At 42.9% G+C, this 27,597-nt stretch overlaps 1 protein-coding gene across 3 annotated transcripts in view; it reads right to left on the reverse strand.

The window, feature by feature from the left end:
* The window catches only part of MAD1L1 (mitotic arrest deficient 1 like 1), a 352,719-nt gene that overhangs the window by 159,290 nt on the left and 165,832 nt on the right, over nt 1–27,597 (reverse strand). For all 3 annotated transcript variants that reach the window (XM_053992178.1, XM_053992176.1, XM_053992177.1), the window contains 2 exons: nt 25,041–25,097; nt 7,316–7,404 (listed from right to left, as the gene is read on the reverse strand). In XM_053992178.1, the coding sequence (XP_053848153.1) occupies nt 7,316–7,404; nt 25,041–25,097 (146 nt within the window). The remainder of the gene's footprint in view (nt 1–7,315; nt 7,405–25,040; nt 25,098–27,597) is intronic.

Genomic DNA, 27,597 nt, shown 5'->3' on the forward strand with positions numbered 1-27,597 from the left:
GAATAACACTGATCTTTAGATTCAATTTTCTCAGGAGCCTTTTCTCAGAATAGTCTTTAAAAATTAATTATCTTGCTTAATACTTTTAAATTATCTAAATTAAGCTGCAAATCCTTGCACCATACAATAAAGTATGCAACCATCTGCCAATATCCCAAAATTATGCAACAGCAATTTCAGGTACAAGGAAGAAGTCATCTCTCCTATTCATTTGGCAACAATTCCAAACTTTTCCATAGAAGCAGGTTGATCTACATCATGTTCAGCACAGAAATTCTCCCTTATAAATATGCAGCTTGGATTGCTTAAATTATTTGTAAGCCTGACCCCTGCTGGCAATTTTCAAATATTATGAAGTCTCATTTTTTCTGCTCTTGGAAGCCTCTAAAATGCCGAGGAACAGCTTTAGCACTGTCCAGGCCATTAAAAAATACCATCAATAACTTTCACAAGAGGCACCAAGCTAGTGGGGAAGGAGGATGCTACAGCAGGAGACTGAAAAGGTCAGGAAAAATGGAAATTCAAAGTGGAATTAATGCTTTTAACGATGCATTTCTAAATGGATTGCAGAACAGGCCGCGAGGAGAGCAACGCTCTTCTCTGAGGAACAACAGCGCAACAGCTCCTGAAAGGTCAGAGCCAGACACAGGACTCTCATCAGTACTTTCTCCATCCTTGACATGCTGAATTTTAATTGGGAACAAATTTCTCCCCATCCAGCCTTACAAACAGTGTGATGCTGCTGTTATCTGCCTGCAGAACTTGTCTCCTTGGGGAGGTTTAAGATCAGGCCTCTCAGTTGCCCTTTGAAAATCACTCACAGCAGCAGCCAGAAAACATTTCCCAAAGACCTGAGACACAGCTGTGATGAGGGTAGATTCAAGCCATTATGTTTTTGTGCTATTTCACCTGCAATTTTAGGATTCAATAATCTGTTTGTGCCCTTTGTGCCTTGCTGCTGAGCACACGGTGATTTAAAGCCCGGGGCACTCCCAGTCAGGCAGCAGATATCACAGAATCCTGAAATGGTTCGTGGTGGAAGGGACAATAAAAATCATTTAGTTCCTCACTCTGCCATGGCAGGCACACCTTCCCCTATCCCAGGTTACTCCAAGCCCCATCCAACCCTGGACACTTCCAGGGATGTGGCAGCCTCAGCTTCTCTGGGCAACCTGTGCCAGGGCCTCCCCAGCCTCACAGGGAAGAATTTCCTCTCAATTTCCCCTCTAGCCCTGGACTGTGTCACTTGGAAGCCATTTCTCCTTGTGCTGCCACTGCATGCCATGGTCAAAAGTCCCTTTTCAACTCTCTTGTAGTCCCTTTAGGTACTGAAAGGCCACAATAAGGTCATCCTGGAGTCTTTTATTCTCCAGAACCACCTGCAACAGGCACAGGAGCATCCCCGAGCTGAGGGTCACAGCCTCTCCTCCCTGAGCATGGCCTTGGGCTCACCCCCCAGGTGGCTGCTCCTTCCCAGTGTCCTGGCTATGGGGACATCCTCCTTTCCTGACACAATGTGGGGCTCTAGGGCTTCCTGCCATGCTCTGGGCAAGGCCAGCCCATCAAACCAGGGGCACTCCCTGGTTCTCCTTCAGAGACAAAACCTGCTGCTTCCCCTGCACTGAGGAACAAGAACATTGCTGTAACCCTTGTGGCAAGAGGATTTTGGGACTGACTAGTGCTTTCACCATTTATCCCTCTCCTATCTTATTTTTAACACTGTTAAGTGTCCTGGATCTCCAGTGGGAAAGCATTCAGAACCATTAGCAAACAGTTTGTGCTATTCCAGCTTTGCTTCCCAGCCCCCTGGGAAACCCTTCCCAATGGCAAAGAGAGAGAAGCAAGGGAAATCCTATCTATATATAAACACAGCAAAGCGTTTGCAGCTGGTGGTTAAAATATGGAAGTCAAATATTGAAAAAATATTTACTGGCTTGGCACTTGGATTTTTTTCATTTACGTATTTTTTTCTGAAGTTCACATACAGGGATGGTTGATGCACTGCTTTGGGATGCACCAGCATCCACAAAGGCAGCCTTGGTGCACACTCCTTGTGCCTTTTCTCTCCAGGAACACCTGCACGAGAGAGGTGATGCTATTTTATCACCAGTTTGCAATCCTCCACTTGTTACATATTGGAGTTACCTTCAGGCAGGGAGAACAACCCAAGACAAATCCATGTGAGCACCACAAAAAGCAGGGTACAGAAACACCTGGGCACAGCACAATCATCTACCAGCTCAATTTTTGGCCCAGAATGGTTTGGGTTAAAAGGGACCTTAAAGATCATTCAGTTCCAGCCTCCCTACCATGGGCAGGGACACCTTCCAATAAACCAGATTCCTCCAAGCCCCATCCAACCTGGCCTTAAAACCTGGTGTCTATTCTAAAAACAGCCTTGTACCACAAGGAAGGAAGAAACACCAGTTACTTTCTGAAATATCAATGCCATTGTCAAGTTTCATGATACAGGAAGAAATAATTTGAATTAATTTCTGGAGAATTCATTAACTTCTCCAAACAGGGGTTTGAAAACATGAAAATATTTAATCTCTGGCAAAGATCTCTTCACCTGTCTAGAAGATTTTCCTGTATCAGACAACCAAGAGTTGAAGGCTCCACAGGCATAAGGTAAATTGATGCCACCTCCACAGCCTTTCACAAGATCAAATTTAGTGCAAGAATACAGATTCATTGGCATTTGCTCAGCCTCACGGATTTTCCCTCTTTTAAAAACTGAGCTTCATATTGCCTCTACTGCATGTTTCATTATCTCAAATCAGACAAGGGAATGAGGGAAAAAAAAAACCCCACCTACAGCCTCAGGTCTCCTGAAATGACACTTGTGAGAATCAGGAGACATCCCACTGCGTGTTTTCAGTCTGTCTAAAATCCTTAGATCGTGAGACTGGGCTGCTCCTACCTCAGAAATAAAAAAGGGGGCAATCTGTTGCATTTTCAACAGCATCCAGGCACTCCAAAAGTCTCTCCGAGTCCAGAGCTTTTCAGTGGAATTAACCAGTGGAAACTCCCCCCACCATCAGCCTTTTATCCTGGTTTAATTGGTTTTTAATGCTCCCAGCTGTGTTATGTGGTTGCCTGTGGATAGCACCGATGAGGACATGTCTCACAGAGGCCCCATCTGCCAAGGGGGCAAGGCCGTGTGGAAAAGCTATTGCAGAACAGGAAAATACTGAATGGAGCAGAAAACTTATGTGTTGGGAAGATGCTATTAAGGGATCCAGATGGCATTGAGATGGTGTTAGGAGCAGAGCAGACAGAATTCCAGCAAGTGTGACTAATGGGCATTGGCAAGGACATGAATTTCTTTTGAATTACTGCAACTCTACCCAGTCACTAAATCCACAGAAAAACATTTAGGATTTACTGGGGTTGCAGTTTGACAGCAGAAAGAAAAAGTTCAGATTTGTTCCAGCTGAAAAGGTCCTTCAGCTGTTGCCACTTAAGTCTTTAGTGGGGTTCTTTTAAAATATATTAATTTTATTTATAGATTCTGAAATACCTGTTTCTGCACAGTTATCACCTTCCCTCTAAAAGGTGCTAATGCCCAAATGCTGTACCCTACAGTGCAGGAACTCAATGGGTTGACCACTGCTTCTTTTCATAGTATCTGCAGAATATAAACAAATATTATTTCAGAGGGAGCAGCAAGAAGTGTGAGAAATGACAGCATTAGCACTGCTTTTATTCTCTCTCCAGAAACGATGATGCTGGGAGAGAGTTTCACATTTAAAGTTATAAAAGGTCTGACGAAATAGCACTTTGTTCTCAAGAGAAGGAGGAAAAACTGATAAAGTCTTTCAAGTTTCTGGCTGAAAATTTACTTTCCATACTAAAGAAAAATGAAACAAAAGGTATTTTTCTTAAAAGCTCTCGTTCACTCACAGGAGGTAAATACAGATTCAAAGGATTAATGGATTTTTTTTTCCCTCCTTTATATCTCCCCTGCTTTTGTTTTCAGAAGTGAGCTCCTAACCACGGGGCCTATATGGAAATGCCTGGAGGCTCAACAGTCCATTCCTGTTCTGCACACTCCTCTTGCTGCCTTCAGTGGTTCCTCCTATTTTTCACATTCCTTCATGACAGCAGCTAACAGAGGAGGCTGGGCTCAGCCCAGAGGAGCTGACAGGCCATCCTGTAAGTTACAAGATTTCAAAGACTACAATGAACTACAGAAATGGAAATAATTCCCTCATAAGCTGTGACATTTCTCTCCCCACTTTCCAATTTGGAATTTTCTGTTCTTCCCCGTTTTCTCTCAGAATTAGTTTCTGGCAGTGGTGTGTAGAAGGAAGGAGTGACAGTGGAGTTTGTGTTTTCTCTCCTTAGCAGCTACAGAAAATTGAGTGAACCGGTGCTGTTGAGGCCCACAGGAGGAGGATGAGCACAGCAGACATAATCCCCTCCTATTCTGATCCCTATTCTCCTCTAAACCCCTTCTGTTCTTTAATCACACCCACCCAGTTCACTGCTGCTGTATGGAGAGGACACATCCAGCTGAGCCACGAGGCGTGTTCTGATGTGGATCACAGCACATTCATCCTGAGCTCCAAAGGGCTGGGAGAATATAGTGATTTATTCTGTGCTCCTTTGAGAAGGACCCTCTTCTGTGAAGAAAGAACTCGGCCCAGTTTCTTGAACAATGCCCAGAAAATGCAAAATAAAGTCCAACTATATTCATTGACTGCTTAAGTCTAGAAACATAAGAAAAAAAAATCTTTATGGAGTCAATTCTGAGATTTCTCTCCACTCAGATTGGGAGTGCCTGAGAGTGCAAGGAGATGTCTGAAGCAGTAACAGAAGCCAACAGTAAGGAAAAAGGAGCAAAGAGTGGCTTACAGTGCTCCAGCAAAGAAAGCTTCAGCAGAAAGAGAATGCCTTGCACCAATTCATTTACTGTTAGAGCTGAGCAGTGAAAAGAGTGATCAAAATCAAACAAATCCAAGCTTTGTTGAACAGCTCTGTAACTAAATAACCAGCATCAGGGCCTAAGACCAAATATTTAAATCAGCCATGAGAACAAAAAGTGGTTCGGTAAAAAATTACAGAAAAAACCAGTCTGGAATTAGAATATGGAGCTGTGACTGCTATGCACCCACAGCTTCAGGAGCAAGAGAGATGAAAAACCAAAATATCAACGTGAAACAACTGCAGAAGCTTAGCCTCTGCTGAAACAGCCTTCAGAGTATGGCCCATCATTGGAAAACAGCTCTGCACCATCAACCACCACACTGGGAACTGGCCTGGGTTTGGGACACACTTTGTGTGAAAGGTTTGACACCATTTCGTGGAAGGAGGAGAGAGTGAGATTAGTAATCAAAGAAATTCCTTAAAAACGAAGAGGGAAAAACATTATTTAGGAGCTTTAGGACTACTGTTGAGCTGAATCCAACACCACAATCCCATAACAAGCAGGTTTTTGTGAGCTCCACTCATCCCTGCCCAGGAAATAGATTTTCACTCAGGGCAGAGGCAGACATCTCTATCCCCACTGCCACACCACGGCGTGGTCTGGACTATGTGGCAGTCCAGCTGCTTCCCCCTACACATGCTGTCCCTGAAGCTGCTCAGGCAATAGACAGCAAATGCTGTTCAGGGAAGCTAAACACCAAATAATGAGTCTTGGAGGGGAAAATAAAGAGCCTGAACATCTCCCAGATGAAAGGGTGCTGCAGCAACCCCAGCCAGGGAGAGAGAGACTGGGGAGGCACTGTAGAAAAACTCTGCAAACCTGCAGGTCCCAGAAGACAGCAAACAGGCTGGTGGCTTTACTGATACACGGGCACATTATTAATCAGGAGTGACAGGTTTAATGCTGCCAAGGAGGTGCTGAATACTCCTGCAGCAGTGTAAACCTCAGGTTTCAGAGGGTCCAGTGTGCCTTAGCACAGGAAAAGGCTGAATGAGCTAAAAAAAAACCACAAAAGGCAAAAGTTGATGAAGACAGGTTTATCTCCCTGAAAAAGGGAAGTCATAGCATTCTCTCATTTAGCAGAACTCAAACATATGATAGAATAAAAAAAGGAGATGTATGCCTTGGGCCTCCAGGACTATTACAGCACCTTGAGGGAACTATAGGAGCAAGCCCCCAAGATTAGGTGTACAACCCTAAAATGTATTGCAATATCTTAGCTGAACCTGTGTTATTTTCAAACACCTCCCTCCTGCTATAGGACTGGGCTTTCAAAGCTGTAAAACAAGCTCCAGAGGCAAAGCACAAGAGCAAAGCCATAACACACAGGCCAGTAATTTCTGCTTTCTGCAGGATTCTGCTTGCTGCAAAACTTTGCTTTCAGTCCTATGAGGCAGTCACACTTTATTGTGATGGAGCTGAAAATATAGAAGAATTAAGAAGTGAAAGTCCAGCCAAAGTCTTACATCAGTTGAGAATAAAATACTCAGCCTGTGAGGACCTGATTTGCCCAACTTAAATAAAAGGAACTTTATTAAGCACTCAGAAACAGATGAACTTTTTTGTGCTTGGTATTTATTGTGTCACCTGCTTTGCAATGGAATCTATAAATGCTTTAATAAATACATGGAAAGGTTGTTTAGCTTCACTGTAGCTTTTGTAAATGCTCATGTATCCTCTGCTGAAATGCTGTTTTGTAACTTCTCTTTCACTGAATCACAACAGGTACCCCTCTGCCATCTCCGGCAATGCACAAGGGGAAACATCCCTCTTTTATCTCCAGTACTACACATGCATCAGCAGTACAAAAGCTGGATTCTAAACCTCTTCACACACATGCCAACAGATCCTGTATTTACAATCGAGATTTGGTCAAAATAACAAATAAACAGCAATGCTATTTCCACAGGAAAGAAAGTCAAGAGGGGGAATAGCGATGCAGGAGCCAGGTTTATGAATTAACTGACAGCAAAAGACCCCAGACATCAGAAGAAAAGAGCCTGAAGCCTCCCAAAAGATAGCAAAGCTTATGAAATATCTAAATGCAGGACAGATCATGGGCTGAGTGTTTCTGCTAGTGCTTCATGGGGTTCTCACATCCATAAAAGCTGATGAGAAAGTAAAACTTGTGCTCAGAAAAAAACATCCTACTTCAGGAATACAAGGAAAATATGTTCTGATCATCATCCCATTGCCTGAACAGTAGGCAGCCTGTACACAAACTTCTTCATGAACTATAGCACGGTGAACCCCTGTACCTGCTGCTCCACCAGGAGATGACAAAAACCACAGCAGGCAGTGAAACTACCCCAGGCATTGCCCTTCTCATTAGCTCCACCAAAAAGGGTAGAATCTGCTCAGCCTTCCCCTTGCTTTGCCTACCTGAGTGTGTCCACCTCCTCCTTGGTGATGACAGTGCTCTGCTCAGCCGTGCACTGCTGAGACTTCAGGACCTTCATCTCCACCTCCAGCTGCAGGAGACAAAAGGCATTAGTTCCTGCAGCACTGCTGAGGGCACACACGAACAGCAAAGGAGCAGGAAATCATGAGGTTCTGCACAGGTCAGACTTCTCATGACACAGATGTGAAGCACAACTTCTCTTGTGTTGAATGTCAAAACCTCCCTTAACTCTCCTTCCCTTTGCAATTCCCTTTGCCTTTCCAGACATTTTCTCCACAACAGATGAGGTACAGAAAGTTGAATGTTACTAGCAAAGCTTCTGCTTCTCTTTCAGGTATTTCCCCTATTTTCCCCCATGGATAATGGGATGCAGAAGACTGTGTGGCATTAGGAGCTCACTGGGACCTGAGGTTAGTGTTGATAGTTCAACCTCACTCAATTCCTCCCCCAGAAGAAATGAACCACAGGATTACGCTGTCTTGTCCACAACAGCTCTGAGACACATACATTGAATCCAAAAGACTGGGGAATATTTCCAGCACTTTCCAATATTCACTTCCAGCTCTAGCTGCTCAGGTAGCTCTGGCTGAACAAACAAACAATTAAGAATATTTTTTGCCTCTGGCTTTGTTTGGGTAGGAACTCACAAGACAGTATTTCAAAACTCTACAGACATGAGAACTTCTTACTCAGACTCTACAATTCCCAGGCTCCCTGACTTGTAGCAGTCTGGATCCCTAATTCAGAGATCATGACAATGCACAGATTGATAAACTCCATATGTTACCTGTTTCTAAACCCCTCAGAAAATGATTTATTATGAAGTGTAAGCAGAGACAAACTACCTAGAGGATACTCAAACTTCTGCTCCAACACCTTCTCCCAGCTTAGACCTTCTTCACACACTCATCCTTCAGATTCTGGAATTCCTTTTGTCATCTGTCTTTTTACCACCTGTCGACTAATTCCCCTAATAAATCTGTTGGCTAAAACGATATCTTTTCACCCAGGAGGAAAAAAAAATAGGCAATCCAGCCTTAATTATAAATGCAAAACTTATGACCACAGAGAGTTCAGTGCTCAGCATCAGGGAAATAATCCATTAATACACCATTCCCTGCAACAGCATAGATTAGACTTGTAGAGCAAAATCACACTGCAAGGGCAAACTTCTGCAAGCTTTTTGCAGAAACTTTCCAATTTTACAAGAAAAAGCAGCATCTTGTCACGGACAGTCATATTGCTTAGACAGAACTGAAGTTCAGACACGCTGCCTCTTTGCCCTTCCATATTTACCAGAAGAGACAGGCAGAGCATGGCAGTGCTGTTGGCAGGAAAGGGCAGAAAATAGATGGTTGGATAATGCTCCTAACCCCCTTCTGACACCAAAGGAAGAGAGTAGAAGAAAGCACCAAAAAAATGTTTTAACCTAATTCCTCCTGACACCCCAAAAAGCCCTGCGTTCTCCCCCTGCCTGTTAAGAAACATCTAGGAATAAAAAATAAGCAAAGGCCCACCTGCATCATCAGGCTGTACAAATGTTAATGCATATTAGCTGCCTGATAAGATTATCACAGCCAGAAATGCTTCCCTCAATTTTCTGATTACTGAGCTTATCTCTCCCAGCTCAGCCCATCACAGATGGCTGGGGATAAAGCAAGCACACCAGATAATTCCAGGAATGTGAATAAAAGGTACTGGGATGAGGAGTATGCTTCAATTCCAACCTACTTCTAGCAGGAAAATGCTCATTATGCCTCCTGTTCCCCGTGTCTGCTGAAGCCTGGATGTGTTTGCTGTTAGGAGTTTGAGGATGCTTTCTGGGATGAGTGAGGGCAGCATTTGAAGATGGAAGGGCTGATGAGTTATTTATCACTGGCTAAGAGGGCTCAGCCTCAAGTCCATGTGGCACCTGCTGACCCACACAGATAAATCACGGCCACCTTCTCGGGGGACAAGGGGGACACTCCTCACAGATGGGTGAGGAATCTGCTGCTGTGATCTGGGGGCTCTTGTGGTGGCTGCACAGAGAGGGGAAAAAACAGAATGTGTGACAGGAAAAGGAGACAGGAGAGTGAACATACACGAGCTTGTGAGAAGCATCTCACTTGATACACAGCGGTGACAAATTAGTGCCAGGTACGCTCAGCAGCGGCAGGATGAGATTCTGCTGGGTTTCTAAGAATAAGCTGCTGAAGGAGAATGAGGAGGAAAGGGCACATGGGCTGTAAGGGCATTTCATCTCATTTTTATGTCCTCTCAATTTGCAAGCACCAAGACTCCCTGGATTGAAAATGTGCTGTGCCTGAGGTGAGAAGGGACAGGAGGACACAGTGATATCACTACAGATGAAACTGGCTCGAGGAGTGAGATTCTGTGTCAGCATCTGCTTCCCAGAACTAGGATTAAAACTACTGGAGAGTTTAAAGCTCAGCCCAAGACACAATTTTGTGCCACAGGAAATTATTGCTATTCAGAGCTCACTAATTGTTTATGAAATAAGAAAGTAAAACAATTAAGGTATTAAATACTACATTCAAAATGTACCGTTTCCAGATTTCATCCCTAGCAGTCATTAGGAAAACATCCCTTTACTGCCAATCATGAGGAAAACATCCCTTACTGCCAATCTCACTGAAGATATTAACATATTCAGATATTAAAAGTGCTATTTATTATTATGTTATTAATGTATTTTCCAGGACTAAAATAGTTAATTGAGATGAAATGGAGTGGCTTACTCCTGGGACTTAATTCTGTTTTTCTGAAGGCAATAGAGTACAAGCAGCAAGACAAAACAGCAATAAAGAGAAAGGCAAAAAATCAGGAATCTGTTGACAAAGCCCAAGAGATGAGGAGCTTTCCAAGACCATTCCCTTTGACACAGCCTCAGGATAGCTCTGGGAATGGGTGATGAGCATGAAATAATTTACCACAGGGGCAGTTTGTCCCTTCCTGTCCACTTGTCCTCTCAGTACCTGTGCCAAGACTCAAGAAAAGATAAGGAAAGGAAGAGCCAAACCCCTCCTGCTGCTTTCTCTGCCTAATTCCCATCACATTCCTCTTCCTAAATTAATCTCCAGTCCTGGTCTCATGTTCACCAGATGCCACTTTCAGGAGGCATTTTATGCTTTTTGAACCAACTCACTATTCCTAGCTAAACCCTTCCAATTTTTATCAATAATTTTATGTGACTGGCTGAGTTAAACTTTTAATGCTTTGAATACATTAAACTAGTAGAAGTCATTACCAAGCAGAGAGGGGAAAAGGGCTGCTCAAATTACAGCTCACTGCTGTATTCCCCCATTCCATACCAAACGACCCAGGTCAGCCTTGATCTTTTAACTGGCATTGAGAGCAGACAGGGAACATTGTTGTGAAAATACAGCATTGCACCTCTTGTCCTGAAAGCTGCACAAGAGGGACCTAAGGACCTACATCATCTGCAGGAGCTTCAGGGATTATATCACCCAGGATCAGAACCCCCAGTGATATTCCCACCCTACAGAACACATTAGCAACTTGAAAAGAAACCAAGCCGTTATTTTAATAGTTTTTAAAGTTACTTAAGGTTTTTATGATTAGACATAATAATGAGTAATATAAGAACCCATGGATTAATAAAACACATGAATAGGTACTTAATATTTTGAGGATGTGTTGTTCTCATCTCAGAATATACTGGTGCCCCTTGTTCTCAACCTAAAATAATCCCATTTTTTCCTGAATTATTTTATCTCTTTCAATTCTTAAGCATGAATTCCAGCACAGCTTTATTACTCTCAATAAAAAGTGATCAGGACATATACAGGATTTGGACTAATTTTAGAATGCCCATTATCAGAAATATGCAAGTGCCCCAAAAGATGAAGTTCAAATAATTTTTCCAAAATAAGTACTGCCATCATTATTTACCAAAGGAGAAAGAGAGGAAGGAAGAACATGGATGCATTTTCATCTAGTATTTAATTATATGAAATATCATTCTTCTTTCAGCCTTACTTTTAAACCTGCCTGGACAAGACTCCAAGAAGGTGGTTCTCCTCCAAGTGTTAATGACATAGCAAACACCCACAGCAGGGTAAGAAATATGTTCCTCACTGCTTCTCTCTTCTGTAGCAATTTTTTAAAGACAGAGGAGATGACAGGAAAAACAAAATTATAAATTCATCTCCTGACAGCTAGAAGAAACAGAACTTCAGAGAGTTGATTTTCTTGGTATATTTCTGGTGTTTGTCATTTCTGACCCATATTTGTCCCCTCCAGGCAAGCACCCTGAGTCTCTGCAATGCCATGGACCTGTTGCTCCTCACACTCAACTCCAGCAGGTTTCAGCATTGATGGAGAAAAGCTTTCCCAGAGCTCCCACTGACCACTGCTGCCCACATCCCATTTTCAGAGTGAGGCTTATAACAGCCTCAAACATTTACAAACATTTACACAACATTTACAAACTTCTGAAAATTTTAAACACACTGCCCAAAACAATGATCAAATCTCTGTTCAGGTGACTCATTTTGGGTAATAAAGGACTCAACATCTAAAGTATTTCAACTCACTGCCAAAGTAGGATCTGCATGTTGGAAAAAAAAAAGGTGGGGGGCTGGTTTACTCGCCCACATCATGTACACACATTTCACAGAACACATGCTGGAGACATACAGTTATTATTTGAATAATGAGTGCATTTTAGTGAGGGGCTGATACAGCAATCTTATCCTGATGAAGCGTGTCTGCACGTCATTCAGCATTTTTGGAATTGTAAAAAGCAGGAAATGCTGAATCCATTATAAATGTCTAAAGGTTTATTTAACAATGGGCTGATGCAACATCCTTTGAAAGGCCTTCCTCAGCAAAAGAGCTGATTTTGAACAGCAGCAATAAATGGGTACTGAATTGCACAGAGCCAGCATGGAAAGGTGAATTGAGAGGTTGTGTTGGACTACAAGCCTCAACACAATTCAAGGAGCTATTTCAGTACATAAATATTTAAAATGTATGAACACCAAGCAGACTTGGAAAAGAAGAGTGTATGCTAAAATAGACCACAACAGAGAAATGGGACCCCACGTGTGACCTGTACACTGGGGTCTGAAAACAGGCAAATCAGGACCTTGACATGACAGTGGTGCCATTTGTGCTTCTCTCCACTGGATGTAGCAGACTAAGGAGCTTCTCTGCCTCTTCCCATAAGGCAGCACAGCAAGCTTGGGGTTGTCTACAAGCTTATAAATCTGGCATCAAAAATGATTATGCATGAAACACCAGTGAGTTTAATTTGGGTGTCCAGCAATACCACAGAGTAGTAAGACACCATGCTGAGCACTTCAGAGATCATTCTGCTCAGCAAAAGCACCACTACCTCTTCCATATGCCCATCCCACTGGCATTTCAAAGGCTGTTCCCCCAAAACATCTGCAGAGAAGCACACACAGGGAGAATGAAGCCTCACCAGATTTCCTAGTGAACTTTACTCTGCTTCAAAAAGTAGGACAGTACTTGTAAATCAAAATATTGCCTGCCATTTAGAAACAGGCTAAGCAGCCCAGGATTAGTTGGCACATTTTCTTGGGAAAATTAATCCTTGATGCCATTGTGAAACAAAAGCAATAAAGCCAAAGAGAATCAGATATTCAACAAAAACTGGTTTGGAACTACCCATCTCCCACTTGGCTGAAGAAAAAAATATGTATTTTTTTTCTCTTGGAAGATGAAGGCTGGCTGGATCAGAGTCACCAGTCTCTAGGGGTTCCACCATCTGTAACAAACTTGCTGTGCTTTTATCACTGAGAAGTCAGGGCTAGGAGCAACCTCTCAGCAAACACTTTCCTAAAAATGTATTCATGCATATATATTATTGCAGATACACACACACTGGGAAATGGACATATGCTGACTTCTGCTTCTCTCCAATACTGTCTGGATTGTGGCTTTTCTCCTCCTGTTGCAGTAAAAAGAGAGCAATTTTTCAAGTTTATACCAAATGTCTTTCTATTTCATTTCCAAATATAATCTCCCAGAGAGAAGGTTCACTTGCCCTATTTCCAATCTCTAAAGTTAATACACAAATTTATATTCCTTTCTCCCACTCGCTCTCCTAAATTAAGAGGTGTAATTACTAGGAACGCTTGCTACAAACGAATGGAGTGCCAAGGGAGAAGAAGCTGTCAGGGCTGGAGGTCTGCAGCAGCCACCCTCCCCTCTCCCCCATCCCTGGAGGACCCTGCTTATGAGGCAGTTTCTATCTTTCCCATTAGCAGGGACAGCTCACACACAGGAGCAGATGACAACCTCTCCCTTTCCAGGCAGAGCAATGGTAAGGGACAAAATTACAAAATTAACATCAGCCTGCCAAGACCCACTGGTGCTTATCAGGATGATTCCTCCCCAAACCCACCTTTTGGCCCTCCTCAGCTCTGCTGACCTCTCTCTCAGGCAACATCAGGTTCCTTAAGAACAGCAGAGAAATGCAGATCTGTGATCTAAAAATTCAGCCCCAGTCTCATCACTCTCCCCCTTCCTCATACCCAGCACCCTCTCCAAAGGAAGATTGATTATTATAATCAGACTTAGCTCTGACACAGCATTTGCATTTTCAAAGCACAGCATAGTCATTAACTAATTCATCTACCCCAAGGGAGCCTTAACGAGCATTCACCTCTCTCCCCTCTGATTCCCACTGCGCAGGCAGCCCACAGCTTGCCTTCCAACACCTCCCTCCACATTGTGTGGCACCAGCACAACTTGGGGAAGCTCCAGACAGGCTCAGCGAGCTGAACTCAGCCCTGCTGCAAAGGAACAAGAGGACAAATGCACAGACAGCCTATTTAAACCAGCCACTTTATGGTTGCCATACCTAATCACAGTGGGACAGGGTATGGCAGGAAACAGTTTGTTCTGCAAAATGAGGCCAATGCCACATGGATCCCAAAATGGCCCAAACCTGAGCTGTCTGCCCAGCTGCAAGCATGTGAAGAAGGAATCACCATCACATCACACCCCCAAAGCCCCAAATTCCTCCTGCACAGCCCATCCAACAAGCTCTTCACCAAACACCTACAACACACCTTTGCTCCATGACTCCTGCCCTTCTCAAGTGTCTTCTCACATCCCAACACCACCAGACACCAACTATCCCCACCCACCCACCTTCCTTGGTGCTGTATTTATTTCTTTTTAGTCATCTGGGATGGGTGCAGGATGTGACTTTGGAAATAAGCACTACTAGATATTTCAGATGGATGGAAGTTGGCTCAGAGCTCAGAATTAACAAACCTGGAAAGTTCATGGGGAAGAAGAGCAAACATCTTGTACAAGAGACATACCGAGCAGGGGAACTGAAGATGTTAATTTAAACCCATGAGTTTATTCAAGTATAATTACACATTTCAACTCTCAGTCCAAGAAAGGAGCAGACGAGGAATCTCTTCCTCTCAGCCTGTCCTGCCCACGCTCGCAGGCACTGCTGTGAGACCTCACTGCCACTGCTTGACAGCAAAACACCTTTGACAGCTCCATGTCCAGAACCCCTCTCTTTGCTCTAACAGCTCATTCTGAAGAAGGATCACCTAATTTCCATGTTCATTCAGCTCAGAGCTCTCTGCTGTTATCAGCCTCGCTCCACCACTTCCACCAGGCATGTAGATGACTGTTTCCTTTAATTACTACAGAAAGCTCCTCCCAGTCAGGGAGAACAAAACAGCTGGTGTCCACAGAGAGAAGGCAACTCTGGAGTAATTAGCCTTAACTGGCTGACACCTCCTACCCATTACTCCTGGTTAGAACAGCAAAACACAGAATAAGAGCCTGTTTAGGGAACCTGTCAAGGTGCCAGACTGGATGTGCCATGTCCCTGCCCAGTGTAGCTGCAGTGCTGGCACAATGGAGTTGTCTACTCTTGAGAAAAGCATTACACAGATCACTTCTTTCATGCAGGAATAGGCATATTTTGCTAGAATCAAGTCTTATATCAGCTGTAATTTACAGGCAAAGCAACAAATAAATCTGCAAAGATGTCATACCTCCTCCGTACAGAGTTTGAATACAGTTTGTTTCCTGAAAATATAGCCTCGAGGAGTTTCCTGAGCATTCAGTCAAGAATTCTCATCAAACAGGAGCTTGTAATCCCACCTCTCACTTCCCCCATCAGTTTTCTTGTTGAAAAATCACCACATAATAAGCAGTCAGAGAAGAATCTATGCAGTTACCAAGCACCTAGGAAGATCAAAGAGGAAAGAGGAATCCAACATCCATTTTTGTTTCTTTGTTTTCTAACATAAATACAGTGGAATCAATCCTGCTTAATAAAGTAAAGAGAGCAAAGGAGCCTTCACTGAGTGCTTGAACTTAATCTTCTTTCTCTTGCTCACATGGAACAACCCACAGCGTGTGCTTTTAGGAACAGCTCTCTCGCTCCTGCTGCAGCTCCAGTCCAATTCTGCAGTTCACTACAGCTGGGAGCACTGTTTGCTGGCACATCTTGACAGGGGCTAGCAGAGCTGCCTGCTAAAGCTGCTCTCTGAACTCCCAGAGTAGGGAAATGTGAGGATGGGGCAAGGGGCCCAGCTCTGTGAAAGCAGCAGCTCTCCTGACAGGACCTCCCTGCTGCTTTAAAGGAAGCTGCAGAACCTTGAAGGAGCCTTGCTCCCCAAACCCTGCCCAAAGAACAGGTCGAACAGTAGAGCAGGTTGAATATTTTCCAGCTAAATGACCCATCCTCATATTAGCCTGTGACAAGAAGCAGTGGGCTTTTAATGTATAAAAAGTGAGAAATCTCTCTCCTGGTGCCAAAACCCAAAGGTCACAGGGCCCTGCCAAGACTGCTCTGCCCATTTCAGCCTCTGGGATGATGCCTGCAGGGCCCTTCAGTTGCCAGCAGCAGTCATAGAGTGAAAGGCAAACAGCAATTTCCTCACAAATACCATATGTTCAACACTACTGCCAAAGCACAAACCTGGCATCTTAACCTTTGGTGAACATGTTCTTGCTGCCACCAACAATAAATTCTGAGGCCCAGCTCAGAGGAAAGGTGTACTGGATGTGCAGTGATGACATTAGCACTGAACACAGCATTAACAGGGCCAGGCAGGAGCTAGATTTTGTAAAGCCAGTCTTTAGAGGTTAATGAAATATTCATAAATAAGTTAAAATTCTCCTGACAAGCCAGATCCTGTAATACAACAAAGAGTTGTCAGCCTCAATTAAGCAATTCCAAAGAGGCAGGGCTCTGCCATTCATTATTTACCAAGAGGTCACAGGAAAAATTCTGCTCTATGATCTCTTTGTCTCTGTGGATAAATTGGGTTTTACAGCTCCTGCTGGAGGACTCTGCTGCCCTGACAGACCCCAGCCTGCCACAGCTACTACCTACCCCCAGCAACCATCAGCCAAAGGCAAGAAACACTGGGAACAAGCTCTTCTAAGGACACAGACACAAAAAGACTGAAATCAAATGATGTAACAAGCTGATTAGGCTGTCAGTGTAAGGACTAAGTCTTGAAACTTAAACTTTTTTTTAAGCCTTTATCTCCCTTTTTGTATACACAAAGCCAGCCCCAGGCAAGAAGAGAAGTATCCAGCAACCTTTGATCTGCAGGCACATCCTCTGAACATGCCCTCTGTGCCCCCCCCCAGATCCCATAGCTGGAGAGCTTCACATCCCCCTGCATGTTCAGAACAAGCTGTGCTTACAGAATTGGATCTCTTGCATCAGATCTCTCAGGATGGTCCTCTTCTGATGCAGGTACAGCTTCCCAGAGCTGGGAAAGCAGGGGGAAACTGGTCTCCATCCTTGTCACAAGGAAGCTGTAAATTAGTTATTATTTTGTCCCACCCTAACACAATTGTTCAACAGCCCCAGGTCTTCCTTTCCCTCTCTGGACATGCACTGGCACTTCATGTTCCTTCTACAGCTTCTCCAAGCTGCCTTTTAGGAAGGCAGAATAAAGGAGCAGAAATGACAGAATCCTAGAGGTATCCCAGACCTCTCACCTGGTTTTCTCAAAGTGCTGAACATAATGTAGAGCCCCTGCATTCGCCAGGAAATTTTAGCTCAGCTAAATTGAACCAAGTGAGTCTGAGGTACCCATAAACTTCTTACAGGTTCTATGGAGATGAATGAAGCCTGGAAAAGCACAATTCCTGCATGTCTATTAAATAGCCCTTTTATGTCTCCAGGCTGTGCCTAGTATAATAAAGCCTCTGATAGTATCCCTATCCTGTTCTCATTTAACCAAGTAACTCAGTGTAACTCAGATTTTAGTGACAACAGTGACACTGACAAGGACCACTCCAGCTGCAGCACCTTCTAAACAGGACAACTACTCGCTTTTCTCCTCTGCTCAACAACTGAGGAGAAAAAACCCTCCCCACTTCTCCCTCTCCTGTTCCTATTATCATCATACCTGTCAGTACAGCTCAGGTTTTAGGGGTACACTTGTGGCATGGAGGACACCCCAAATGATGGGCTGGGAATTAGGGCAATGTCCACGAGTCCCATCTGAGCTGGAATTGCTCTTCAGGTCTGGGTCAGACCATTTACCCCCAGTCAGGCAGCACCTGTCCCATAGGGAAGGGTGTGGTAGGCACATTCTTCTCTCCCTCAGGATTTTTTCAAAAAGGAGCTCAAAGAGAAGAGAGAAAAAACTATTTCTATTTCTGCTCCTTGTTTTTCCCATGTAGAATGTGTTTGAAGAATTGTTTACCTGGGGTGATTGCTTGATTGGATTCTGGTGAGGATTGTTTGGGCCTGATGGCCAATCAGATCCACCTGTGGCTGGACTCGCGAGAGGAGGGTCACGAGTTGTGAGTTAGTTAGAAAAAGTAGGTATGCACTTTTACTATCTCCTTTAAATAGTATATTAATGTCTTATACTATAGTTATAATAAAGAAATCATTCAGCCTTCTGAACTGGAGTCAGACATCAGCATTTCTTCACACCAGGTTCACCTGCATTTACAATAGAAGGGCAGCAGGACAGCAGCTCTCCACTTCAGGCAGCCACATTTGTCCATCCTGACAGTCCTAACCCCGTGTCAGCTCCTATCGCCTTGGAAGAGCAAATGAAAACAATCCTGCTGAACCAAACGGTGCTGCCATGTCCCATAAAACTTGCACGTTAATGGATCCAACAGCAGGTTCATTTGTGTAATGGGACTTTTAAACAGACGGTTTATTTCTTTTTAATTTGAAGGGAATGTGCTATTTGATCCCATGTGCCCGGCTAGATTTTTAAAACAGAGATAAACCACGAGAATTGACTCACTAAGTCTCTCCTCCTCACCTAATTAAAACAGCTTTGAGATAGTAACGTGCAGAGGTGTAATGCTGATCACCTCTCCAGCTTACAGCACCTTGGCAGCTCTCATCCACCAGGATCCCAAGGCTTCCTCCACACTCCCTGCTTTGCCCACAGTCACGTGCAACGATGCTTCTGATGGTGCCACGTGTGTTGAACATGAATTTTCCAAGAAGGAACACACAGCAGGTGCAACACACCAACAGAGGCTGTTCATCATTCCCCAGGCTAAGAGAAGGAGAAAAAAATAGCCTTGTCTGTGTACCTCAGAGTTCACTATATTCTAGCCCGTGGGGAATAGCAGGGACCAGTTTTAATGTAGTTGTTTACAACGGGCACTGAGAGCTCTCTGCCAGGGAAAGGACAAGTGTACTCCCATCCCTCTGTTCTAGGCTTCACTCCACTTTCAGAACCAAAACTCCACTGTTAAAACAGGGGGAAGACTCAAAATAGGGCATCAATGATTCCTGCACAATCATCCCCCTCTTCCAACAACTCATAAATCAGAATTTACAGGATCACACGATAAAGTGAAGAATGATATAAACACCGTGAAGTAAACAAGTAACAAATGGCTCTGCTGAAGTAAAACTAAAACTACCTGATAGAGAAAAAAGATGTCTCAGACACATCCAAAACAAACAAAATTCAATGAAGACCTTTGGTCTAAAAATACAAATGCACAAACACAATTACTGAGAGCACAGAGGCTTTACCACAGAGGAGCATAAACTGATCAGAAAGAGGAAACTACATGAAAACTGAAGGAACAGCACAGAATTGAAATGTCAGAGTGCAAGTCCCAAAACAGCTCCTACAAACTGAGCCTTCCTCAGCCAGAAACTCGAGAGGAGGACAGAGTGGGGCAGATGAGCTGATCCCAGGACAACAGCAATGTGTGGCACTGGAAATGGGTGATGACCTGGATACAGCTCAGCTCTTGCACCACAGAAGTGGAAGAGTTCCTACCTGTACTCCATGATCCTGTGGAAGACACTTTTGCAAAAGCTACTGCTGGAACATCACCTGGAATGATGTGACCACTCTGATTACTCATCTTCAAAGGAGAGATGGAAAGAGGAAGAGATTTAAAGCAAGCTGCAAGATTCATGAGGAAACTGAAGAGCCTGTTTTAAGAGAAGGCTGCAAGAGCTTGATTTGTTTAACCTAGACAAATGAAAGGCTGGGAGAGAACAATTGTTCTCTATAAATATGTCACGGCATAAATATGAGGGAGGAAGAACAGTCGCTGTAGTTTAAGGAGAATATTAGCACAAGAAAAAAATGGATATTAACTGCACATATATTTTCAGTTGGAACTGGGAAGATTTCAGCTATCAGAGCAGTCTTTCCATGACAGTAATGGTACAAACAACCAAAGCAGCTTCAAGACAAGCTTGATAAATTTATGAACTGAGATATATGCTGCATTTGCCTCAGTTACTAAAGGAGTGGACTTTATGATCTAAAAGTCCTCTTCCAGTCTTCTGCTACTCTATCATTTCATTCTGGATTAGCTTCTTTTGCTGTCTCTTTATAACCAGGTTCATGCTTTTCAATCTGATTTGAGAAGTGGATATTTCTCTAAGATTGCCTTACTAAAACTATTCACCCTGCTGCTCAGCTGAGTGCCACGCTGTTCATCTGTCTTGGCTTTGCTGGTCTCACATAAAGTGTTAGGATAAAATCTGTCACATGGGAAGGAGATTTGCTGTCACCTGCTAAATCAATTCAGAAATTATGTAACACACTTTTGATAGATGGAGACTTCCTGCACCAGTCAGTTGTCTCCTGCTCCTCCCAACCTGTTGTTTCTAAAGATGTTCCAAGCAAAGCTTCATTTTTATTTATAACTACTGTGGTTCAGCCCTCTAATCCCACATTTAACTGCCTCCCTCTTACAGAAAACACATAGAATTTACATTTCCACTAATGAACACCACTTTTGTTCTTGTTCTCGGTCTGTTGTATTTCTTGCTTTCTGTTCAGTAACCCTTAAACAAGAATTAAATTAGCTCTATTGGCCAGTAATCCAGGGCAGGTCTTTCTATACTAAAGTTCATATTTTTTCCTACTATCATTGGTGTTACCTGTAAATTAAAAACATAGGTAATAACTGTTCCATGTTGCCTTCCAGTTAACAGCTAGCTCCCAACTACATCAAGCTCAGTGTTCTCTGAGTTTATTTCCTCCATGTCCTCTCCATTCTGTCTCCATTTCTACTCCTGATAACCATCAGCGTAGTCAGTCACTGACATTTAAGTTAATCCTAAACATTATGATTTCATCAGACTGAACACATGATTAGCTCTTTAACTATTGCTGACCTGCTGCTCTTAAATAAAGGTCTCCTCCTCTCTGCAAAGGGTTAACCAACACTTTTCCTCAAGGCAAGGGGCATTGATTATATTAATTTAAAGGTGTCTTTATTCCCTCTGTAAGGACACTCAATTTATGCCATTCATTTGATGATGGCTGCATTCTTGGACTTCAAGTCTTCTTTACCTCCCACCCTGCTAAGCAATTCCTCTGATTCTTATAGCCATCCTTTTTAATCTGCTGGAGGGTGAAATTTAATTTGTTCCAAAGAGCAGTCTATAGATTTCAGAGCCCACATGGGCCAAGCTGTCTTTTGAAGATGAAAGCCAAAAGATACCCAGAGCACCTCAGGGTAATGAAAATACAGGTGATGCTTTTTTAATACCAAGCCAACTTCCCTCAGGGATTAATGACGGAGAACAAAAAATTTTGACATGAATGCCCCCTGCTACAGAACCAGACGAGAAGAAAGTGTAAGATCAGAGATCAGAGCTGTTGCTTGGATGGCAAGCTTGAGCCAAACAATCTCCTCGTGTCTATAAAGGGATATGAAAAAGGCAAACGAAAATTACAAAAACAAACACATCTTCTGTTTCCCTCCCTCAGGGAGGGAAAGAAAAATAATATAACAAACAAAAGGCATTTTCCTCAAATAATATTTTGGTGTGAGTGAAGCTCTCCCTCAGCTTTAGGCCAGTAGAGCACTAAACTGACATACCATGAGAAATAAGATCCTGGGACCACAGATCAGGGAGCTGTGTGAACTCCGAGCAACCTCCTTGCACATCCTGCAAATAAAGGCACTGTAGCGCCAGCCCCAATAAAGAAAACTTCCAGTGCTGATCAAATTGTCAGAGAAGTGTACATTTGTACAAAAAAAAAATGGAAGCAACAAACATTCAGCAAATAAAAGACAGGAAAAAACCCCCTGGATCTCTGGGGCAGCTCGGTGACCTGAGCTCTATCAAGAGTGGTGACTCTTATGTGTCTTATGGGCACACACTGTTTCCTTACAGCATGAACATGCTTAAACTGTGGGGGAAAAACAAGAAAAATAAATAAGTGAAGGGTTAGAGGAAGAGGAAAATCAAAGTTTCATTGTTAATTACATAGCACAATGATAAGGGTAATTTTTCTTAAATCAAAAAATAAATTCTAGGTTCAAGTTCCCTGAAGGATATAAAATATTAGAGGGTTTTTTATGGTTGTAATCACAAACTCATTTCTCCAGCCACTACTGGCCGTGTGTAATTAGGGCAAAGTATGTTAATGATATAGAGGCACAGCCCAGAGATGTCTTCAGTTGCAATATTAATTGCATTTAGGGAAAGAGGCATGAATTGTGCTTATACAGGCTAATTAGTATGGGTTTGCTAATTAATACTGGAAAGTCAAACTGCCTTTGTCTTGTCAACTGCAATTAACTGAAGACATTTAAATTTCCTTTTTTGTTGTTCCTGCAGTAGCACGCTCACTTTCAGTTGACAAGCAAAGAATCCCTGCACTGGAGCAGTCAGAACAGCCACTCCATTTCCCTGGCATCCCATTTTCCTCCAGCAGGACCTTGTGCTCCGGCCTGGTGCAGGGTTCCCTATCACACACACACACACCACCCTTCCTCTGCCATTGTCCCTGGGGACACAATTCCCTGAGCTTGTCCTCAGAGGAGAGGGGCTGAATGTGCAGATATTGTTGCACTGAGGCCATCAGGCTTATCCCACGAGTATTGTGCTTTTAAATATTGCTATATAAAGAATGACTCGTTTACCAGGGCACAGATAGAAAGAAGTCCTTGGTTCTCTCAGTGAGGTGCTATCAGCCACCAGAGCCCAGCTCTTCATTTCCAGTGCCCCAGGGAGGGTGGCAGAGCCATCAGAGCTCTTCAAGGTGGCAGCAGAGATGTCACCTGCACAGAGGTTTGTCCCAAAAGCAGCCCAAAGGACTCATCAGACTGCACCTGCACCTGACAGGTGTTTGTTCCATTTCACTTAGAGCCCTTGGCCTGTTTGCAGAAGAGCTGATGAAAAGCAATATCCACATCTGTCAGCACCCAGAGCAGGACAAGCCCTTCAGCATCCCCAGCTGAACATCAAACTGGGACTGGAGGCTCACGGGTGAAAGGGATGAAAAGGAAGGTGAGAGGCCAGCTATCCAAACCAGGCAAATAATTTTGCTGAAGTGTCAAATTTAAGGAGTCAAAAATCAGGCCATCCATGTGAGACACTGATCTGGAGAGGGGGGAAAAAAAACACAAAGTGCATTTTGCTGGATGGCAGGAGGAGAGTGGGGCTCGTGGCATATCCACAGGAGCCCGTGGCAGGCAGCTAGGGAACAGCCCCATCCAAAGGGGACAGACATCAGTCACCATCAACACTGCAGAAGACAAAGTGACAACAAATTTCCCTACCAGGGAGATTTTGACTGGGAATGCAGAAGAACCATCTACCACCAGTGAAAAGGAGCTGTACTTCCCCCTCAAAAGGGGAAAAGTTAGAAAAAAAAAAAATCTGTTTTCCTCTGTATGAATCAATTCTCCTGTATTTACTGAATAAATTCAAGCTGCTGAATAAAGCCCACACCTCACAATCTGCAATCCATGGTTAAAGCTCCACAGAAAACAGCCTGTTCATGGCTTTTTAACATGTAAGAGTTACTGGAAGATCACAAGACCAGCAGTTTTCCACTGAGAAACCCTTGGGAATAGGCACTGAACACTGAGTGTAGCTTTATCCTCTGCTGATGGATGATGCACAACACCAATCAATGCTTTAACACTGGAAGTTCCAGCTTCTCCAGCCCTCTGCTAGCCCACTTAATACAACAAATTTTTGAAGGCAAACAACTCAAAAACCTGGCTTAATGAGCCCAAAAGAAAAACTTTTAAATGTTAAAAAAAAACAACTCCATAACATCAGAACATTTAAAACACAACAGCAAGTTTTTCCTCTGATACATCCAGTGAGCACAACACAAAATTGATTGCAGAGAATTTGAAACTGTTACAAGGCAGCACTTAATGAGATCAGATGGTAAATAGGATTAATTCAGTTTTCTTTGGAAGTATCAGATGTGGCCTGTGTCACCACAGAAAGCAGCTGGGCATAGAAAAATGTTTGCCCACAACATGAGACCACCCCAGAACCGGAATCAATTAACGCTCTCACGATGGAAAATCTGATGTTGAAACAGCAAGAGGCACAAATTAAAAAAAAGATCCTAACAGACGTATGGCAACCCATTAATAGCACAGCAGGGGCACCTCATCCTGCCCTTCAGTGCCCTACTAGAGCTCAGCACAAGTCTAAAAAGGCTCGTGTTGGCACACTAGTTTATGATTGGGATTTTAGAACAGATGTCTGTTTAGCACCAACTTACTAGCCAGTGCTGTAGGCTTGTTTTTATATTAGTAATAAAATTAATCACATCTACAGAATGTATCTCTGCATCTTGGATACTGCTCAGGTTTTCCTTGTGACTAGAAAAAGTTGCAGGAATCCCACAGTTCATCCATTAGCAAAAATATCAGTTCACAAAATAGCTTAACACTGACAGCTCATTTATTCCTGAGTATAAAAAATCATATTCGAGTCATGAAACTGAATATAAACCTCCCTGCTACCTGGTTTTGTATCCTTTTATTATTTTTTGTCCTTGAGGGAAGTGCCAATAAAATAGAAGAACCCAGCAGAAAATTAACAGATATTATAAAAAAATAGTTTGTGGTAGTTCTCTTGTATCTCATCTGCCTGTCCTTTGAACACTTGAGACTGAATCAAAGGCCCCCAAAGAAAGGAGTTAATTCAGTATGAAATTAAATGTTTGCTTCTGATCTAGAACTGCTAAGGAGAAAAGGAATTGCCAAAAAAAGGAAGGCAGACCACTAGATCTCATCCAACACTTTTTCCAGGTGAGTATGGAGACAGGGATTGCCAAGACTGGTAGCAGCAACGCAACTTTTGCAATGTTTATTTGCTGTTCATTTCTGAATATTTGGAACTGATCCACTGTTTAAATGAACTGAACTTTGCATATTACTGCTCCGTAAAACAACTGGAAAAAAAAAAAAAAAAGGCAGAAATTGAACACTTACCATCTCTGCTCTTTGCTTGTGGTTTCCCACTTCTTCCAGAACCTGAGACAGCTGAGCCTTCAAGATACAGGAGGGGAAAAAAAGGAAATTAAGTCTAGGATGTAATTTTGGAAGTTTAATAAGATCCCCCCCCCTAAAAAAAAAAAAAAAAAAAAAAAGAAATCACATATAGCACCATGATTTTCATGGCATTGAGAAGGAATTTTAAGTGTTTGGTCTTGTTCTGTCCTGTCAGCATCCCATGCCGTGAGACAGTCCTGTCCCAAAGAGCCTGAAGTCTACATGCACAAGAAAAATCAGGTTTATTACAGAGAATGCCACTAGATGAGCCAGCCCAAATTTCCATCCCATGGCCCAGCCAGAACTGTGCCTCCACTCCATTGATGTAAGCTGCAGAGTGACCTCAAACCCACCCAGTTTTGCCCAGCTTAACTTTGAAGAAGAGGAGGTTTAGCTCCATAGCTCCTGAAAGGAGTGTGTGTTTCAAGCTAACTCCATAGAAAATGTTCTGCTGAATTTCTGGGGTCCAGGGCTGGGTTTGGAAGCCTTCCAAAATGTTGTGGGAAAACATCAAGAAAATCTGCTCTTTAACATAAAACTCTTGAATTTCCATGAGAAAATATCTCAGTGCAGCATTTCTACTTTTTAAAAGGGAAATTTGAAATGTAAAGGATCTCAAACCACAGTAGAAATACCTTTGGTTATCCTGGCATAATCTGAAGTGAAACAGGAACTTGACTCAGAAAAGGATCTTTTACAGAGTTTTCTTTATGAAAAAGGATTTTAAACCAAATGGGTATTTAGGAGACAGTTAAGAGGAACCACACATAATACATGAATGCTATTACTTCCCACATCCTTGATTTTCTAACACTCTGCTAGGCTGCTATCAGCCTTTCTCTGCTTAGCAGAAAGCCCAAAAAATAGTCACTGATGACAAATAATTTAAACAATGTAAACAAATAAAAAAAATAAAAACAACTTTCCTATAAACTGATTCATGTCATTTCAAACAAATATTCATTAAAGCCCTCTGGAGTCTCTCAACTTCTCACCACATGTGAAATGAGTCTTTTGAGTGCCACATCCAAACCAGAGACAGACAGCAAGCAGTTTATTACAATGTAAAGCAAAACATTCAGCTTTGGAGGCTAACTGCAATGAAATGCAAGCAAACAAATAATTTAAAAAATACAGTCTAAGGGTTCAGCACAGCAGAAGTTCCATTTTGCCAACAAACAAGCAAACAGTTCAAAATTTCCCTGGCCCCAGAGCTCAGCAGAAACTGAAAAAGTTTCAGCTTCTTGCTGTGCAGGGCCGGGGATGATGTGACATTATTTAAGGAAGAGACACTGAAATAGGATGAAAAGGGTTTTAATACAAGCCTGGGACCTGCACAGGAGAATGAAACACACTCATTAAACACTGCAGGAAATGCCAGCCCCAGCCCAAACTGGAGTGCCTGGACAGGCAAGGGAAGAGAGAAAATGAAATGATCACCAAGTCTGATAAGGAAACATCAGGGAATTGTAAATTTGCAGATACTTGGGAAAGACTTTTCCCTACTGCTACTGAAGGAGGTACAATGACAGCAGCAGGCTGGAGCCAGGAGTTGCTTGGGGAAGAATTAGAAACCACGACCTTAGAGAGGTTATTTAGGAGAGGTGCTGGCATAAACTCTGCAAAACACCCCAAGACTGACTGAATACTTTTGCTTACAAACTACCCCAACTGTTCTGTATCTTCTGTATGAAGATGACCTTTAGATGGGAACCACTAGCCTATTCTAAACCAGATATAAGAATTACCTAATTTAAAATGACATTAAAAATGATGTATTTTCTTACAGTAGCTACTAGTCCTGAATTTGAGGGTCAAGCCTCTGTTCAGCCTCCTGTTCACGCAGACTCCTATGGAATCACAGAGTAACCCACACTGGAAGAGTGGGAATCTCCTCAAAGCTCAATCCCCTCTGGTTTTGGTGGGCACCTGGCACCTGGATCAACCCATCACACTGTGGCAAGCTGTGGTCACCCTCACAGTGTAAATATTTTTATTTATAACACCAAGGCAACAGTACCCTAAGAACCTGTTTAACTAGATGGGTATAAGAGCATTTTAAAGTATAATTCCTCCATAAAAGTCAGAAGAAAAGAATAGCAAAGACTCCAACACATTTTACTTCAGGAAAAGGCTGGAAAAACCTTTTAGGCAAGAGATAAATAATATAAAGGGATGGGGGAAATTGAAAACACAAGTGGGAAATATGCCATAATTTATCTTAGAAATAATATGGCTTGGGGAAAACAACCATTTCAAGGTGCTATGCCAACAGAGACACACAGAACCCTGGACAGCAAGTCCAAGCCAGCAGCATAACAACTGCAGGTCAATATGATTTGGAGAAGCAATCAGATAAGAACTAAATCACAAAGTAGGTTTTCTTCATTGCATTCATTTCTAGGCAGCTCATCTCAAAGGGAAGGAGTCAGTAACTAGTGGGAATTCAGAGAGCAGCTACTAAACTTACCAGACTGCTGGAAGAAATGATTTATGA

This window comes from Vidua macroura, chromosome 16 (assembly GCF_024509145.1).
Source record: "Vidua macroura isolate BioBank_ID:100142 chromosome 16, ASM2450914v1, whole genome shotgun sequence".
Lineage (NCBI taxonomy): Eukaryota > Metazoa > Chordata > Aves > Passeriformes > Viduidae > Vidua > Vidua macroura.